Below are 21,148 nucleotides of genomic sequence, written 5' to 3'. Positions count from 1 at the left end.
GTTTAAATGTGTAACGATCCGTCGTCCGACTCGGATCGCGGTGCTGTTTTTAACTGTCGAAAATCGTCTGCGCACGAAGGTATAATTGTCCGATGTTTATACATCGCGGCCGGAGCCCGCAGAGCGGTGCTGTGTTGCGGACCTCCTATCCGACCCAGATAACGCACTGGGTATAATTTCTAGGTTACAGGTACGCGGGAGACGGTATGCTTATCAACCCGTAACCAGGTGACCGGGTGGATGCTTTTACGTTGCGGATATGTATAATAATAAACTGGTGTGTACATTATGGTAATCGATTCCACCGTGGCTAATGACGGATCTGGCTGGGAAATCGGTCGGACCGTACTGTATACTAATACGTGCAGGGTATGCTAATATGGATCACAATGCGTGTTGTGTATTGGAAAAGAAAATTCGAAACAACGACATTGAATTATAAAATATGCAGATATTTCGGCTACTGAAAATTGGACCTGAACTGACAGCGTTTATTCAATTACGATTCGCAATCGTTGTAAATCATCGATCGGTTGTGTGGACAAATAATTGATCACCACGGATACCATTATTATAATATATAGTATCGTAATGACGCCTTGTAATGATAATAATGATAATAATAGTATCTACGTGTGCTATGCGTGTCCCTGAATTATATATTGTTTTGATCGATGGAATTAGAATATTTATGTTCGCATAGTATATTATAGCAAAAGAAAAAATATGTTATGTTGCAATCACGAAAAGCTTTATTTTATTAAAAATTCGTTGAAACGTGTTTGTTTCACGCGTTTCATTTCGAATTGATTGAAATACCCACCTATAGGAAATAGTAAAGCTATAGTAACACAATATAAAAAAATATTGCTAAAAACCCCGTGCTGCGAATATCATCAATAATATTATTAAATACATACGAATTCCTGTGATATAATTATCAGTTTTATTGCAAGTTTTATGGCCTAGCACGTCCCAATATCAAATGAAATGACAATAATACATCGGTACAGAGAGTATCGTATTTTAATGAAAACTATTCAGTTTTTCACTATTTTATTTCCTAAACAATGTAATAATAATATAATATGCGTTTGTATATCTTTTTGCTTTCCAAACAATTTACTTTCGATTTCAGTGGACATTCATACAGTAGGTATAAGTATTCGTTTCGTGTGTTTTCGTCCGTTTCATTAGAGTATTAGACGATAGCGTCTTATTTCCCTATGGAATACACAGAAGACCCGTTTTTCTATTTGGCGTAAGAAACACAATGCAAACCAATTAAATACCACATAATATTATACAGTTATGGGAATGTACTGTGCCACTCGGAATTGATAGATATAACTACTTACAAAAGAAAAATAATAATTATTAGAAAAGCGTATTCGTTCAAACGTCGATGAATCTTTGCATTGTACCTGATTAATACTACTGTTGGTAGTATTGTAGACTATTATAAAATATATACATATTATATTATATTGTAATCGAAAAACATTTATTTCTTTGCTGTAACATATATATTATATACAATATAATTTATGTGTACAGGCTGTTTATATTATATATAACTATAGACGTATACGCATAATTTCTGTAGATGCACTAACGATACATTTTATGTAATAGTAATATATGCAAATGGAAATTTGAACAGGACTTAATGACTACATTTATCTCTTGGCGAATCCTGAATGGTGAATATATAGCTTCTGTTCACGATTGCCGTTTTTGTTAAATATGTTATTGTATTTTTTTTGAATGAAAAAAATCAGTGATAGTATTTTTTACTTTTATACATAATATGAAAACTTTTTTTTTTTATATATGTATTTCAAACTTTTAGACGCTTTCCGTTGATCAACCTGTATACATTTACTTAGTTAAATTTTAGTAATATATGTTTCGCAGTTTGTTCTTTAAAATTAATTTAGCGGAAAACTTTTTAAACTTCTTATGTACTTTAATGGTCATAATGATAACCGCAAGCCATATGGTCATTAGTGTCACTAAAGCTTATAAGAAAACTTACTTACTAAAAACATATTGAGCCTACATTGCGTATATTAAAAGTTTAGAATTGGCTAATAACTTAACTGTTTAAATGAAAACTGTTTAGTTTCCATACAGTCTTAGAACATAAATCTTTTTTTTTTTTTAAGGCATGATTGTTACAGTAGTATGAATTATTATTTTCATTAAAAAATGTGTATATATTTAACTAATTTAATCATTTTAGAGAAAGATTCAAAATCCAGTGAATAATTTAACAGGTTATAACATTAAAGAATTTAATATGTCATGAAATTAATTAATTTGTGAAGTTGCGAGTGTTCTTCAATAATTTCTGTCATTTAATGCATTAATTTAGTATTTATTTCAATTTTCGTTTACATAATTTAATAGATAATTTTGTATTATAAATGTTTTAGAGGTACATAATATGTTTTTTTTTTTTAAAAATACATACATTATAATATTTATCTTAGTAATTAATGTTTAGGATTTTTGACGTTGAGTTTGTATAAAATGATTTTGTTATGTTAAGAAATTGTATGATGTATATTTAACACAACTTAAGCTTATTTAATTTTTTTAAACAGGGTAATTAACTAATTGTTCAAAATCTATATTATTCTGTCAAATAATCTAACGAATAATGTGTTCTTAGTATACATAATACATTAATACGTGTAGTATACTAGTATTTTATGAGACGTATATGACTTTAATACTAATCTTCATATTTTTTTTTTGTATAGCTATTATAAAATTAATTACGTTAAAATTTAAATTGGATCCTTAAAAATTGCTTTCCCATTCTCTAAGACAATTTTACTGTTTTTTCCTAATTTTTAGAATTTCCGTTAAAATTAATAGTTTGATATAATATAAATCAATATCTATAGTTTGGACATGACATTTATTTTAAATTAATTTTAATTAGCTGGGTTAAATTCCAGTTAAATTCATAACAATACTTCATTATAATTTGGATATCATTATAATACTGCGGTATGTAAATACGAGCATTTTTAATTGGAACACAAATGTACATTACACTGCCCCCGCCATATTTTACCTTATTAATAAAAACACGATGTTACTGATCACAGTGAATTTGAATGACTATTTTTGGAATTTGCATGACCCTTATTTACGAGTTATTTATAAAAAAAACACGAAGAGGGGTGGAATGACATTACTCATCAGTCATCACCCACAATTGAAGTAATCACTAATCAACAAATTTTTTTTACCAAATATTAGCACGCCGTTAGTATAAATTTGCACGATTCTTATTCACGAATATTTATTTATAAAAATATGAGGGATAAACAAATATTTTACATTTTTTGATTATTTTTACTTAAATTTGCAGATTTTTGTTTTCAACAATTTGTAAATTTTTCATTTACTCTTACAAATCAAAATTATATTTTATTGGAGAAGTTAATTACGTATTAGTGTTAGATAAATACGCAAAACGTAATTTTGAATTGTAGTTGAGTAATGTTTTCAAATACCTTAGTTCGTGATAGGTCGTGATTTACACATATTATAATCAATACTTACATTTGATTTATTTGCCCTTAACATTATTAAAATGTATTACAATATAATAATTTATATATTATTATACTAATCAATTTTTATTTTGTTTTCATTTATTACACATTTTATATAATATTGCACATAATTTGAATGCATGTTTTAAACCATATAGAACAAGTATATACTCATATTTATTTTACATTTTATTTTTAATATCATAAAATAAAGTTGTAAGAAATATAAGAAGGTAAAAAAAGGACGTTAAAATGATTTACAAACATTTTTGAATGAACGACAGACAACATACATATACTGTGGCAATATGAAGTCCACGAAAACCGGATATTTAAAAATTGCATTTTTTTTATTGACATCCTTTATTGGGAAGTTAAATTAATTAAATTGATGTATATTACTAAATATTATATTTTTAAGTATTAATCATTTCTCGAAGAAAATGATTAGTGTAGTAAGAAAGCTTCAAATATATATCTAGTAAGATAATGTGACATTTCTCCAAATCTCATCTGTGAAACAATAACTTTTGAACTTTGTGTCGTTGTATCGTTTCCGTTATGAAAAATCAAAACTTAGACTTTATATTGGCCATCGTATAACTTACGAAAAATCTGTTACAAAAAACTGAAAGTTGTATGATGACCACACGGCAAAAATCGTGCTAGTTAAGGACACAACGATGGCTAATATATACCAATATGTATGTGACAAACTTATTGCAAACGCGCACAGATAGTGTCTTACGTTTGTGTAGTTTTCGAAAATATGCGTTTTGCCCCTATTTTGTGAAGAAACGCGTACCTTTAATGTCATCTTAATGAAGCGACAATGATTATAGTGACGGACAATGCGCACTGGTGTATTCACACTAATAATAATAATATATATATATATATATTTATATATACTGACCAACTGTCATTTGGCCATTACACATCGTACATGATAAAATCGTGTTTTTTTGTATATGCTATTATCATGAATTATTATGTTATTATATTAGTCTTCGGATATAATTGTCACAGTCGACGCTAAAGTGGATTTCCGAACGAAATTGAATATACCTATTGTAGAATCTAAATAAATCGAGCATATCGATTTTTATCATTTATATCGACATGTATCAAAATGGTAAAAACATTATATGGATTACTGTAATAATAATCAGAGCTCGAATAATCGACATAAATTATCTTAACTGTGTGTATAAAAATGACCTAAATAGGTATGCATGCAGTGATGTTCTTAAAATATGCACTTCCTTGCATTGAAAATTACTAATATAAGTTTATTTAAAAAGCCATTTGTATTTAGGTAGATACATTTTAAATTACATAATTATTATTGTGGTATTTTCCTCTTCCGTTTTCACATCTACGATAAATTTAGTGCAGATACGTAACGTAGTATATCCAATTATACGGTATAAAGAATTCAATGTACAAATCTCAGATTAATTCATTAGACGATGGTTGATGATACAATTAAAATTTATAATAAAGGTGTTAGTAGTTTATTCACTATATTTTTTTAGTTTGTTATTATATACTTTAGTTGATATTATTATATGATATTTTATTAGTAATAAAATATGCTCTTAAAATTTCAAAAAATATATATTATATGAATAATATCAGTAAACACATTCACCAAAAACTTTTGATGTCATTTGTAAAATCATAAATGTAATATATTGCTTACCTAATATTAAATTTACAATGAGCAAGAAAATAAAAACTTTGTACCCTAATAATGTTTATTAATATATATATATATATATGTATAATTCCACTATATACCACATTGCACAGTAAAAGTTTTAACAACGATAATGAAAAATAGAAAAGTTATTTAGGCTACTGCAGAAGTTTAGCTGATTTTTGTAGAAATGCTGACACCAGTCCTACACTATTCCTACTCTCTCGTACGGGTTTGATCTCGTTATACCGTAAAACGTTTCAAAATAAACTTTATAAGTTAAATTGCAAGTGTAACAACAATTAAGCGTAGGCATCAAAAGTTGTGAATTGGAAATTCCTATAAAACTGCTTTGTAGTTTAATAAATAAATATTTAATTTAATCACGATTCCACTATTAGTTCTATAGTTAAGTATTATGTCTAAAAATAAATGTTATTTACGTAACTTTTTTTAAATAGTAAAAAAAAAAAAAATGCGAATTATCTTATACATTTTATATTATATAAAATTGTACTTGATTCCCACGTGCAGTTCTAGACACATAATTATTATGATTTCTTTTAAGATGTATTATGCGTTGCAATGTAATAATATTTTCGTTGAAAATAACATAATAATGAAATGTGAGTTTTCTTTTACGACTGTACTTCTTTTATGTCAGCGGATACGACTATGCATAGTATAATATAATTAGAAGGAATTACATACTGAATTTTTAAAACGATTTTTAGTATGGTCTTGTTTAAGGGCACGCCAAACCCTCATATGTATATTTTCGGTCTTAGAAGCGTGTAGCTAGTCTATTTTACGTTCAGCAATTTACGTTTAGTTTCGTTAGTTTTAACATTTTTAATAAGTCAATTTTTGAATTATTTTCAAATTTAAAGTTAACATAATCAGTATTCAGTGTTTTCTCTTTCTCAGTAAGTACTTTAATTTGCGACAAAAAGTATTAGGATTTGAAAATTATTATTGTTTGCTTTAAAATCAGAATATCGCAAAACCACAAAGAGAATACAGACAAGTAATAATGTAATTTTTAAATATGATGACATAACCTATTTAATACGAGTATTATACATAATATTAAAACTAACAAAACTTTCTTAACGTTAATTGTAGTTGAAAGTTTATATGCTATGTTAGTATGTTATACGCTTTTTATAAGTCAGAAAAGAAAACTGATCATTTAAATATCCCTCCTCCCCCAAAAATAAAATAAAAATATTGATAAGAAAATTCTAAAAACAAAAGTGCAATTTTTTATAATTATAGTTTACAAAATATTAAAATAGTTTACAAATCGATCGAATAATTCCATAGTCGGGGTTTGAATATTATCATTAATTAGAGAAAAACAGAGAAACTCGTTAGGTTAGGTAATGAGAGTAAATCGGGGAAGAAGATCAGCAATAAAAATTGTTGAAGAAAATATAATATAATCCTGCAATATTTTCAAATTTATGTTTTCTAGTTATTATGCGTATGGGTCCGGGAAAAGCTTTTATCATATTACATAATGTATGATGACGGTTGGAAAAATTCTGAGCTGGGTCGTAACACGCTCTTACGGAGAATAAAATGTCGATACAACAATAAAATGGGTCTTAATAACGACAACGACAATTAATACATCACGGTCCGCGACGGTTTTGACGTAATAACCGGTCCACGACAGTAAATCGCATTTTTATACAAACACTACAGATATACGATGCATATATACATCACAGTCGGGTTATACCAACGACAAAGACCGCAATTGTCTGCACAACAATTTATCATATAATTTAGCCGCACAGTGTTGTATCGACGGTGACTGTTGCAGTTGTCGCGGTGACAATAACACTGTAAAAGTGCTATGACACTACGTATATAATAATATATTCGGGACACGCGAATTTTCCGATCGATCGCGCGCACCTACATATAAATATATACACAACATAAAGAACTGTGTGCCTATGATCGAACACGGGAAATACGGTTCACGTCGTTGGCTCGCGACTCACCGAGTTTCCATACCTACGCGTCAGACACACGACACGCGCGCACACACTTTTACCCATGTCGTACGAAACAAACAGTGTACACTAACACTACAGCCAGCGTGTTATACAACATTTGACTATTTAATTGTCGCGCACATGAGTGATACGACTATGGAGCTCGGAAGTTGTCGTTTTCATTACGACAATAAAACAATACATAGCAATTTTGCAGGAACAAATATCTAAAGTTGAGCTATACAAATTTCCCGAACAACTTTTTTGGAGGGATTTCGGCAAAATATTCTTAAACGAAAACGACTACTAATGGACAGTATATAACTGTTATGTATAGGTACTAAAGATATATCGAACGAGCCAACAATACTAAAATAGAAGGAACTGCAAGGATAGCGTTGATCTAACTGTTAATACGAATGCCGTTTGATGAATATTTCCTACAAATTGATGTTCATATAATGTTTGGTATAGTTAACTTAAGTATTATCACATAGAAATAAATGATATACAATGACATACGAAAAGTTTTAAAATAATCAATATAGAATAAAGTAATTCGTGTTTAAAAAATTGTACTAAAAAAAAATGAATTTATAAATAAGTTTGAATTTACATAAAATAGGTTTGTACAGCTTACTGAGTACTACATTAATTGCACAAAAAGAAAATATGTAAATGCAAAATTTCTAAGTCTTATGGTTATATAAAAATATTATGATATTACGAATTTGTCAATGTATGTCGTATTTTAAGTTTTATAATAATATTTTTTTAATTGCATACATTTTTAAAAGTTAACGAATACTCATCTATTGTAAATTATAATTAAATATATAAAACATAAAATATGTGTACATATGGTGTACATCGGTTCTATAATTAATAATTTATATAATACGCTTAAAATCGTTATAGTCTGTCAATCCAAACGGTGAACTAAAAACAATAATAATTGTAGTGAAACCCGGGTTCATTGATTTTTTTGAAAACACAAAAGTTTTCCTGGATATAAAGGATAAGCGCGTCACGTCACGTAAAAAAAATCCATTCAGCAGTGACCACCAGTATGTACCTGTATGTAGGAGAAAATATTTCTGCCACATAACTAAAGTGACCGATGGGTCGCCATCGTTTTTTGTCGTGAGTGCGTTTGAAGATAGACTCGATGATTGTATACGCATTACGTTTTTCTCGATGTTATTGTATGTATACAATAAATAATATATGTCGTCCTGGTGAAAGCAACAACGCCCAGGACGATATACGGTCGGTTTCGATGTGTACGGGTATATATGTACATAATATGTTTCGGTCTATGCGCGCGTGATCGGATTTTCCTCATCGTTTTATGTAAATATACATAGTGCTCCTCTGTTTGCATGGATACACTAATTTTATTCTTAGTAAATTATCATATTTTTGAAAAAAAAATCAGTTTTAGTAATTTGAAGCATAAAGCCATAAAATAATAATAATAATTTCTTAACTATTAAGATTTTTTAATTTTTAATACATATTTTTGGCTTTCGAAATTTACTAAAAATTACCCAAAATATAAGCTTCCATTAAAAAATTAAAAAAAAAAAAAAACATTTTCATACTTGGTAAATATTTGAAATATCTCTGAATTAAAAGAACGTGTTTTTCTTTTTTTTTCAAATACCCAAACATTGACTTATAAAATGAATGCAGGTACTATAACCACTAACAACTAGCATCGCTCAGTACACGGAACCGTTTTACGATAGTGATGGGCGGAGGGGGTTTTGAAATCAGTCACACCCCGCACGGGTAGGATTGCGCAACACTCGTCGAACGGATATCAACAATAATATTTTACTGTCCCCGAAACGATGTCTGGAGGAAGGGGCTGAAATAATAACGATCAAATTAACGATGATAACGCGTGACAAAACGCGAATCGACACGCCGCGTCCATATACGTTGGCTGCACCTGTGTCAGCATCGATATCGGTTCAAACGCATACAGACACACGTATAACCGATTATGTTGTGTACAGTGCGCTTATAATACATGTACTTATATGGGTAAACTACGTGTGCAAACCAGACGGAAATTATGTTGCGTAATATCACATTATATGTGAAAAATTTCATGAAACTCAGAATGGAAAATAAACCCGTCGGGCCGATGCGCGCTGTCGCATAGCTCGTCTGACGTTCTACCTAATCCATATAGTTATAATAATTATATTATTTACGAGCGTCGCCGTCGACGCGGACAATAAGGGATTTTACCCGAGGCGTATTTTGTGGGTGAGTGATGATGGGTAAAACCGCTCTGAACGGCGTTCTTGAAGGGACGTACTTTTTTTGCGACATCGTGACTCGGATTTGCATTCATATAGTTATTATTATAGGATTTACCGTTTTTTGTATAAATATGTGAAATTATCACAAGATCAAAATTATATTTCAGATTAAATAAATACACTCAATTAACTATTTTATACAGCCCATAGCTACTTCTTTACTTCCCTGGTTGCGTCACTTATTTGTCTTAATATTATATATATGAAACATTGGGATGTACTATATAGAATAATCCCACTGGGCCCGGTCAAAATGAAAAATTCCAACAGTCAAACAATTCAAGCTTTTCAATCAATATTTGTCTGCGTACCATTGCTAAAGCGCTTTGGTATGTACAAAATAAATCGCTTCACTCTAATCTTCTAATTAAAACTTTCAATGAAATGGTAATAAGACTGAGATTTAAATAAGGGGATTCATTTGCGTCCTACAAGTAGCAATTTTGTCATTCTGCTATATAGCGTGTAAATATTCAACAACCGCTTAAAAAAAAAAAAAATAATAAATAATAGTTACAATCAAGGAGCCAAGAGTGTGAATATATTATAATAATGTGTTGATCACGGAATATCCGTATTATGATATGCAATCGTGTTGTTAATTTCACGCGCATAATCCTGCCGGGAATCGATCTCCACCGACTTAACTGGCCCTGTTTGAACGCAATGCATATTCATTATAATAATAATAATAATAATAATAACAGTGCCTACTCGTATGGGTAATATTATTATAATATCGTATCGTTTTTCATTATCATTCTCGCGTTCGCCCAGCACACGGTGGTCACCGACAATGGAAACAATATTGTTTTCGCGATCAAAACGACACGCGATATTGTACATGACGTTATTAACATAACATTATGTTATTGTCGATACACGCGTATACAATATGCACACAATAAATGGATTGATCAGCGTGTGCGTGTGGCGCCAGAGAAATTCGCATGGCCATGTGCGTTACGCGATATAATTATTGATTTACAAAACAAAATGTCGACGACGCCCCGTGTTCCCACCATCACCGCCGTAGCTGCTCGTCGAAGAGTTAAGATATTTTTCCCCGAACGTGACTTGCAAGCCTCCGTCCACCGGCCGTAAAACATGCAGGCAAATTCTATTGACCGCGGTCTATATCGTATTTAAACGTATAGCAGACATACAGTTTTTGATACATCTTCACCCTGAAACTAATGATACAATGTTATATACTTGACAGGTCTTGTAGTATAATATACCACACGACTAGATTTGTATATAGTAAATACACGCAAAATGGGAGTGCCGAGCGAAATTTTCAGACTGGACAAGAGTTTGAAATCATAGTAAACACACTTTCAGTACATAGGTTCAATGTACGACGTATATCTTATATTTTTGAGTATTTATATTCGTACTTTTATGAACATTTGAAATAAACGCACCTAGTGATTTTATTATCAACAGTTAATTAACCATAAGACACACTATAACAGGAATAAAAAAAACGAGGAAAATATATAAAATGATAGATTCGTACGTAACTTATGATTTCAAAAAAGTCAAAATATAATATATTTATTAAGATAATAAGAGCTTAAAATAAGTAACTACTTATATATATATACATATACATGATTTCAGATAGTTATCGAATATATACTTCTTATTGTGAAACAGCTGTACGAATTATGTAATAATAATATTAATTTTTTTTAATTTCTATATTCGTGTACTACTATACCAAAGTCGACTAATGTCGTTACGCGCGCAAATCTAATATTGGTATAGTGCCGAATAAAGTTTGTCGAAATTGAATTAGATGAGATTTTGACGTGGGTGGAAAACAAAATATCTTTCAAGACTTAAATAAAACGCTTTAAGTGTACACATATAATATAGCAAAATATTTTGAAAGCGGCTTGTAATATATATGAGGGTCATAAGAACTTGCGTTGAAACGTGATTAATCTAAAAACGCCAGTTGCTGTAGTTACACACAATATACATTTTAAGTATAAACAACCATCTTTGAAAAAGGTGCTTCAATATCAAATTATGCGTAAAATTATACAACAAGCAAAATTAATAATAATAATAATAAAAAAAATGTGATAACATTTTACATTTTTTACGTTATTAATTTTACAATCTTTATTTGATTCTTGCTTGATAATCAAGTCCCCCTTACTTCAGATCTCATAATGCACCCATGAACAGTTACACATTATTTTAAAGACATATTTAGTCTTATAATTTAATTAATATATAAGTAATTAAATAATTAATTTATTAAAAGGTAGAAAGTAAATAACCGCTTTGCTAAACAGTATGTGTTGGGTGCACCTTGTCATGGAGTAAGTCACTCAATTGCATACGAAAAGCTGAGCGAAGAATGTCTGGACACCTGTATTATTAAATATATTTTATGATATATTTAAATGGACATTATAGTAACAATATATTTGACTATCGATAATACGGCTTTAACTATAAATAGGAAATAAAATAAAATAAATCTGAATATATATAAAATATAATAATTAATAAAAAGAAATAGCCTATGAAATAGTATGTTTGAATTACAACAAAATGTTTGTTTTTTACTTAAAATATAACGATACATTAAGGATATTTAATACACTTGACAATCTGATCATTGAAAGCGTATATAAAAAAAATGTCTATGTATTTTGAATATTTTTGTATTTTTAAATTAAAATTATAAACTATGTATTATCTTGTACTAAATAATTAAACTTTTCAACGTAACTTAACATTTAGTGTAACTCTTTTAAAAATAAAACTAAAAATATTTAAAAATTTAAAATGCCTAACAAATACACAAAAATAAAATTAAGAAAAAACCACCCATCATTGTAAAATAAATACATTTATTGCTCTGTTTAAAATATAAAATGTAAGTAAAATTAATAATATTTATAATTAGTTATTATAGCACTTTGAACATTTATTTTAAATCAAGATTAGGTATATGACAATATGAGCAATTTAAAATTATGGTGATACTTTTATTTATTTATCCTTTTATTTTATTTTTATTGTATGTAATATTTTTATAATATATATTTCACCATTTCTAAATGACAAATGATATATGGTGGGTTTGGTATGTATACCTTTAATATTTAAAAATATACAATATTAATATAATTATATTTGTGTTGAGTGTATATTAAAAAAACGCTTTTACCCAGATATTATTTTTGCACCTATATCTGGTTCATGATATCAAGATTTAACAAAATCATTAACAAATTCACTTAAAATTATAAATTACAGGTATAGTCCGAATACGCGATATAAAATCACGGTCTATGCTAAAGACTACAGATTAATCTAATTAAATTTATTATGCACAAAAGATGTAATGCAAATGCTAAAAATTACCTACAACGTGCAGCATTTTGACTTGTTAACTTAAAGTAACAAAAAATATAAAATGTTTATTATTTTATTATAGTTTATTAAGTGAATTTTGTCGTTTTACCTTTAACATTGAAACTGAAGTGAAATAGATTTATAGTTCAGATGTCTGACAAAAGTCATAAAGACTCACAAAGGGACTCTTTTTATGTATCGAGTACTTGCATCAGTTTTGATAAACAACTCAGATGTCTTTTTATTATATCTTTGAGTGACAGAGTGAGAGATGTATCCTTAATCTAGGACATAGAACATTAAAGTTAGAAAAAAATGTATAAAATATTTCATAAATGTTGTAAAATATTACCCTATTTAATTTAACCTGCACCTTAAAACGTTTATATATTACTAAACATTTGTACTTAGTATAATTCTATAAGAGTTCCTAATCATAAAGCTTGATGTAATTTAAGTCAAGGATTTATAGCAACATTTAAAAAAAAAATTCCGATTAGGTTTTTGACGATATAATATAATATATAATAAATAATTCCTATATATATATATGTTTTCAAACCTGTATATATTTTTATTGCGTTTCTGTCAAAAGCAGTTATTTAATTTTTTTATAGGCCTCAGACATAACAAAATATTACTATTTATAAAACAATTATTTTCTTTCAACTTTCACAATAATTTATATATATATATATATGTGTGTGTGTGTATATGTATATATTTAAATATATATTTTTTATATAAAATAGGTAAACTGGTAAACATGTTATCTATCGAAACGAAACGAAGATATTTTTCTTAACTATTTTGCAATTGTTACTGATATTTCTTAGATATTTGAATACAATATGTATTATTATTTTATTTTTTCCTATAAATTTTCATTCAACATATTTATAGTAACCGTCTTTTAACATTGTAAAAAAACAAGCTTAATATATTTAATCACATTTTTGATCGCTTATGAAATATAATTATTAATAAAATCAAATTGTAATACTTATAGTGACATATATACTGTATGTTAATGATAATAGTATATTGTATGACAATATTTATTGAAATAATGAGAAGTAATATCAATACATATACCTAATTGAATGAAAATAATGAAAATTTAAATTATAAGTATTATTCTTGACACCGATAGTACAAAAGAAACGATTGGTACTTAATCATAATTGAATTATCACACTTTTCAAAACGAACCTATACTGGTCGGCGTCATTAATCGATTGCTATACCATATTATTATATTACACATATTATGTGGATGTAATGTATTTTAAACCGGGTTAGTTATATTGATTATTGTTTGTGCTGTAGGCAGTTATTATTATATAATAAATAGAATATAATTCCAAATTGTTATAGCTCAATGGAATTGGACGATGTAATAAATCTATTCAATGTTCAATGTCAGAAAAAAATGTTCCATTTTCTTTGAGCTGATCTGTAGTGATTGCTTCTTGTCTCGTGTTACCGTGCCTAAATTTATGTAGACCGAAACTACACTCTACCGTATCATCGTCACATTGATTTTAACTAAGTTATCGACAACTTTTTCACACTACAGTTTTCTCTCAGATGTAAAACAATATTGTGTACCCATTAAGCGTGTTAGGTATATCTCGCATGTAATTTTTGTTAGAATTACATTTTTTCTTCGGTTTTATAGGTCCTTCATGCCTGTATATTTATGTAGGTTCAGTGTTACAGCACAATATAATATTCAGGAACGTTATTTAAAATGTAATTGTTTTATATTTCAATGTATTAAAATATTTATTTTTGTAATATATATATTAACAGATTTTTTTCGCAAGAAAAGCTGTACAAATATTTTCCTCATACATAATACATACCTAAACTATTATTATAATAACTACCTATTTATTTAGTAGAGAACAACTATTGTTCAGTTGGCTTGACATGCCTATAATATATCCAACCTATTAGTAATGTTAGACCAATATTTTGATAATAATAAAAATAAACATATTGTGTAGGGTAATATTATATATGATTATTTTTACTATCATTAGTTCTATTAGCTATTAGTTTCTTTAAATATTATTAAGTTAAAAAAAATAGATTTTAAAAAACCCATTTTCTATGTAAATTACATCTATATTTTTCACTAAATCTTTTTAGTGTACCAATACTATTTTTGTACGTATTCCATAAAAATATTCATTTAGGTGTATGATATTTTGTATAAAATATTTACAAATTGTGTTTAAAATTCTCGTAATAGTTGTACATTTGCTTAGTTATTTTTGACACTAGTATACAATTAATTATAATTACGATTTTAAAATAATAATAATATAGAAATATTTAAACAAATTAAAATTTACACTTTTTTTAAATGTTGACTCTTTTAATTTAGTTATATAATACTCGAATATATAACAATATTTTTTTTTACATTTTTAGTACACCATCTAATCGGATTTTAATACCAGTTACATAACAAAAAAATAAATATATCTAGATACAGATAAAGATATAGATAAATAAATAATCTTTTTGCATATAAATAAAAATGTTAATATAATTAAATCAGTAATTACTAAAATTATAATAATTATTATAAAATTATAATAACTACGAACTATTCGTCTATTCCTATGTAGTGTATTAGTTATATACTAACACTGCATAAGTCTATACTACACTAAAAAATAGGTTCATATTTTAGATATATTTTATATATAGGTATGGAGTAATATAATATAGTATATAGTACTTAACTACTTTTATTATATAAATATTGTTATTTATATGCAAAAAATATAGTATATAATATATATTATATGAATCTATTCATTATAACTATATCTTGTACAGTATATTATTGTAGATTAGGACCAATAAGGTACACAAAATAACAGCAATATATGAGCGTTATTGATAAATATATGTTTATTCATTTTGATTTTGTTGGAAATTCTCAATTATTTGAATAATGACATGTTTTTTTTCATCAAATTACTGTTGTAAATAAGTGTAATAAATTATGTATTTTTGTATTTTATTACATCCGATTAGTTGCTATTCTTTATAACTTCGCATTTCATATCAATATAAAATAAATTGTAACATTTTAAGTAAGTTCGGATTATTTATGGATATAATTGAAACAGTAAAATATTAAAAACGAGTACCTATTCGTTATATTTTTTTAATCCTGTAATATTTATTCAACTATTCTATAATTGCGTAAATAATTTTAAAAATTTAAATGAAAAAATATTCTTTACTAAACAAATTATTTATTATGTCATAAGGTTGCCAATTTTATCCCATCGACAATCACTTCAGATTTATCAGGTTATTGGAAACCACACCAGTTGGTTCTGAGGTGATGCAGATCGAAGTGTATCCAAGGAGAAACCTCAGCTTGCAACCAATTGATAGTGTAAGCATTGCATATATTAATCGAAAGAATACGAGTAGCGAAAACACTAAAATTATTTGCATTAAATATTTATTCAACAGCACGATGACGTCGCATTTTTTAAATTCCGTACAATTAATCGGACAACGATTTCATTAAGACTAGCCCGATCACTAGATGATTTAGTCGACCGACCAAATCCCATCGAATTACTTAAAGTCAAATTAGTGTGTGGAGTTGAAGATGTTTCGGTAATTATTATTTTCTCATTTATCTATAATAGAAGTTACGATGTAATGCACATTGAACATTTTTATTTACGATTTAAAAAATATATATATTTTTTGTATTTATTTAATACTTACATTAAAATTTAATATTTGATTATTAAATACAAAATTGTTAATTTATTGTTTGATAATTTAATTGCAGATTAGCTCATCAATTGTCATTACCGTCTTTGTTGACGATGTAAATGATAACAATCCTTATTTTGTGAATGCACCTTACGTTGCCGATATTTCCGAATCCACGCCTATCGGTAATTAAGTGTTTTAATATAAAAATATATATATAATAACTTACGATTGCAATTATTGTATCTACAATATTTGTATTATAAGTAGTAAGTATTGATATCTTACCATAGGAACAACTGTCGTACGGGGAATAAAAGCATTAGACGCCGACAAGCCGTCCACACCAAATTCAGAAATACGATATTTAATCGCTGCTTCGAAGTCTCAAGCTAAATTTTCACTAGTAATGGACGCTAATGGTTCCGCAGCAGTGGTACTAAAAGAACCACTCAACTTCGACGCCGGAGACGAACAATTTTTGTTAGAAATATACGCTAAAGACGAGGGTTCCCCGGCCAGGAACACCAGTACGATAGTTGATGTGCGAGTAAAACGTGATGAATCCAGAGTACTAAAATTTACGAGTGAAGTGTATCACAGTCAATTTAAAGAGCATTTTCCAATAACGGTGAGAGTTTGTAGAATATTTTCGAAGCAGACAATTTTTTTTTTTTTGTAGTTTTTCAAATGTATTTAAAAATTTGTAAATATACAGGGCAAACGAATACTCCAAGAAATACCGTTCATACCACCGATTCATGCATTTTACGAAAATAATGCACTCAATGCTTCAATCAGATATTCTTTAATATCACCAGAGTTCGATGAAGACGTATTTCATATAGATCAATTAACTGGCAGGATATTCCTCGACAAGGAAATTGATGCCGATTTGCTCCCATCAAATATATTTTTGCTCAAAGTAAATACGCAGTTGTTTTATAATTTGTCGAATTATGTTGATTTAACATAACTTATACCCATTATTAAAATGACAAAAAAAAAAATGAATACCTAATGGTTTTTTAATATTTCATTATAATGTATAATTATTGTCATCGCTTTTATAAAACCATTCGGTATGAAAATTTGTATAGATCCAAGCGACCGATATGAACAACCCCTCTAAAATTGCACTGGCTGAAGTGGAAATCGAAGCGATCGATGTAAACGATAACCAGCCCAAGTTTGAAGTAGATTCGTACAACGTCAGCGTTTACGAAAACATCCCGAACGGCTACAACGTGCTGAGGGTGGTTGCGACGGACCTAGACCAAGGGGATAATGGCGAATTTGTCTATCATCTAGTGGATCCTAGTCAGGCGTTCACCATTGACGGCAAGACCGGTTGGATAACGGTGCGGAACTACACTAAGTTAGATCGAGAACAAAAGTCTAGTTTCTCTCTGCGAGTATACGCCCGAGAAAAAATACCGTTCGTAATGCAACAAAAAGAAACAGGGTAAGTAGTAATATAAACGAAATATAAACCGATCATTTATAGCATAGTTATTATTAATAATATTTACATGTATATACTTGTGTTTTCAGAGACGCGTTTGTTAGTGTTGAAATTACCTTGCTTGACGTCAACGACAATAGCCCAACATTTGTGCCAAGTAATCAGTACGCTTTCAAAACAAGAGTTGACCGTACGATAGGAACGGTGATCGGAAAGGTATATTATTAAGTAAAATATACTCTATAAGATTGTTCGTCTGTAATACATATATTTTAATGTTTATATTAATAACGATGCTACTCTAATCTCCAAATATTTTTAAAACAATTTTTATTAATATATTATATTAAATATAAAATAAATAATACTGTTGTACTTAAATTTAATTTTTAATTTTTTTTTTTTTTAAATTTAGGTTGAAGCTATAGACCTCGATGACGGAGATAACGGACGTGTGGTTTATAAGATATCTTATTCGCCGAATAACGAATCGGAACTTTTTGCGATCAACCCTGACACTGGTGAAGTGACTATGAATGAAACACCGATAAATCTGGGCAAACATACTATAATCGTGAATGCATCTGACCAACCAATCGATCCAAAAGAAATGAAATATTCTCTAGCAGTCGTTACAATCACAATTGTTACAGAAGGTACTTAATTAAAAATATTAAATTCACATCAAAATTGAAATATTTTTATTTTTATAAAATAAATGTTTTATGACTTACAGAAGTGATTAATCCTGATTTTGTTAACGCTCCATACGAATTTTGGGTTGGAAGTGACGTTCCCGTTGGCACTAGTGTAGGTCAAGTCCGAATAGTTTCAGAAAATCCTAATATCGATTATGATTTACTTCATACATATCAAGAAGGAGGTAATGTACTCAAACGCAAATTACCGTACTTATGTATGTATTTTTCTAATACGCAACTTCTTAAAATTTCAGTGCCATTCGCCGTGGAGGAGAAAACCGGCACGATATCGGTCGTTGATGTCATTTCAAATTTTGATCGGACTGACTATGAATTCGAAGCGGTTGCAACAGATAATCGAAATTTGATTATTTCAACAAATGTTACTATTCATATAGTTTATTCGGATTCTAGTCAAACTTTGACAAAGTAACGTATAGCTTAATTTTATTCCCAAAATAAATATAAATTATTATATTATAGCATAGGCATTTATGTGTATTAATTAATAAATTTAAATTATTTATAGAACCGTAGATCCAATAAGTTTAGTGTTTCGAGTTCGTGAGAACCTACCGGGTGTTGCCATTGGAAGATTATGGAATGTTGATTTCTCAAACTCATCAACCATGTCTAAGCCTAATTTTATAGTTGCCGACCCGGATGACGGAGAGTTATTTACCGTATCCGAAGATGGCGTTTTATACACGAAATCTGGCTTGGATAGAGAAACCAAAGAAAGTTTCAAGTTGACGGTTATTGCAGATCGGAAAACAAAAACTGGTATCCACCATGCGACAATTTTCCAGATACGTATTATAGTCGATGACGAAAACGATAACGCACCAGAATTTCAAAAAACACACTACGAAGGTTCAGTATTGGAAAATTGTGCCGTCGGTACACTCGTCGAATTAAATGCACCTGTTAGAACAATCGATCGAGACATTGGACCTAACGCTATTTTTTCATTGACATTAAATGGAGAAGGTAAATCCTTTTTTAATGAATTAAAAATTATTAAATTTTAAACTTAGCTTTTTAAAAACTGATAAGTTGCTTGCTTAAAAATATAATTTGATGATAATTGTTCTAGAAAAGAATGATATTCATATCAACATAAGTAATTTAGAATAATTCAAACTAATTTTGTTTTTAACAAAATATCAAGTTAATGTTAGAGTTATTATTCAAAGACAGAAATTAAAATTGAAAAATAAAATATAGTTTAATAATTTATAGAATAAAATTTATTGACATAATATTATGTGTTTTTATGATAAAAGACACATAATATTACTTTTTGTATATTAAATGATTAAAGTTTTATCATTTAATATAGAAAAAGTTATGTTTTCAAAAGTAAAATATTTTAATTATTTATAATATATTATATAGTTATCAAAATAATAAAAAAAATAATTTTCATTAGCTTATACGCAATATATCAATCATATATAATAATATAAACATAGTAAATTATATAAGTAAAGTTTATCACTTTTACTAATTTGTTTTTTTTTATATATATTATGTAGTCATCAATAAAAATAAGATGCATATTAAAAATGTTATATCATACATTTATAATACATATTAATTTTAGGTAGTGACATTTTTACAATCAACAAAGAATCTGGAGACGTGATTGTTTCGAAACCTATGATCGATAGAGAAGTTAAGGACACTTATAATCTTAAGATCGTTGCTACAGACCGAGGAAATTTATCGTCTGAAGCTTACCTTACAATACGTGTAACCGATATAAATGACAACGTTCCCGTTTTTAAACGTATGACCGTTTATACCAAAGACAAATTAAGAGTCGCAGCCAGTACCAAGTCGAATATATCAGTCACACTGGGTGACTATTCGATACCACATCGATTGGATAACGCCACTACGACCGCCGTCGTATGGCTTCCTGAAACGATACAACCTGGTACGCCAATACTGGCAGTGAATGCCGAAGATGCTGATTCCACCGGATCAACAATCACGTATAAACTAGCAAAAAGTGGCCTGGAGTTTGCTATTCATCCGATTTCGGGTCAGCTATCCGTTGTGGGTCAGTTGAAAATCGGCGAACAAGAATTAAACGTCACCGCGGAAGACGAAGGCGGTCTGATGACTTGGATATTGATAATCGTATTTGTCGAAGAGGACATATTGTTTGAAAAAAAGTAAGTTTCAATATTTTTGTACGTCAACTAA

At 28.6% G+C, this 21,148-nt stretch overlaps 1 protein-coding gene across 1 annotated transcript in view; it reads left to right on the top strand.

Moving 5' to 3' along the window:
- LOC113557486 (cadherin-89D) overlaps window positions 1–21,148 on the top strand; it is a 45,310-nt gene that overhangs the window by 20,723 nt on the left and 3,439 nt on the right. The window contains exons 3-14 of the mRNA XM_026963033.2: window positions 16,303–16,433; window positions 16,514–16,663; window positions 16,845–16,953; window positions 17,062–17,399; window positions 17,487–17,693; window positions 17,869–18,233; window positions 18,323–18,449; window positions 18,649–18,889; window positions 18,970–19,116; window positions 19,189–19,363; window positions 19,464–19,924; window positions 20,541–21,117. Of these exons, the coding sequence (XP_026818834.1) occupies window positions 16,303–16,433; window positions 16,514–16,663; window positions 16,845–16,953; window positions 17,062–17,399; window positions 17,487–17,693; window positions 17,869–18,233; window positions 18,323–18,449; window positions 18,649–18,889; window positions 18,970–19,116; window positions 19,189–19,363; window positions 19,464–19,924; window positions 20,541–21,117 (3,028 nt within the window). The remainder of the gene's footprint in view (window positions 1–16,302; window positions 16,434–16,513; window positions 16,664–16,844; window positions 16,954–17,061; window positions 17,400–17,486; window positions 17,694–17,868; window positions 18,234–18,322; window positions 18,450–18,648; window positions 18,890–18,969; window positions 19,117–19,188; window positions 19,364–19,463; window positions 19,925–20,540; window positions 21,118–21,148) is intronic.

The sequence above is a fragment of the Rhopalosiphum maidis genome, chromosome 1, assembly GCF_003676215.2.
Source record: "Rhopalosiphum maidis isolate BTI-1 chromosome 1, ASM367621v3, whole genome shotgun sequence".
Classification (NCBI taxonomy): domain Eukaryota; kingdom Metazoa; phylum Arthropoda; class Insecta; order Hemiptera; family Aphididae; genus Rhopalosiphum; species Rhopalosiphum maidis.
Note: the sequence above shows the minus strand (reverse complement) of the source record. Positions and strands in the feature narration are given on the sequence as shown.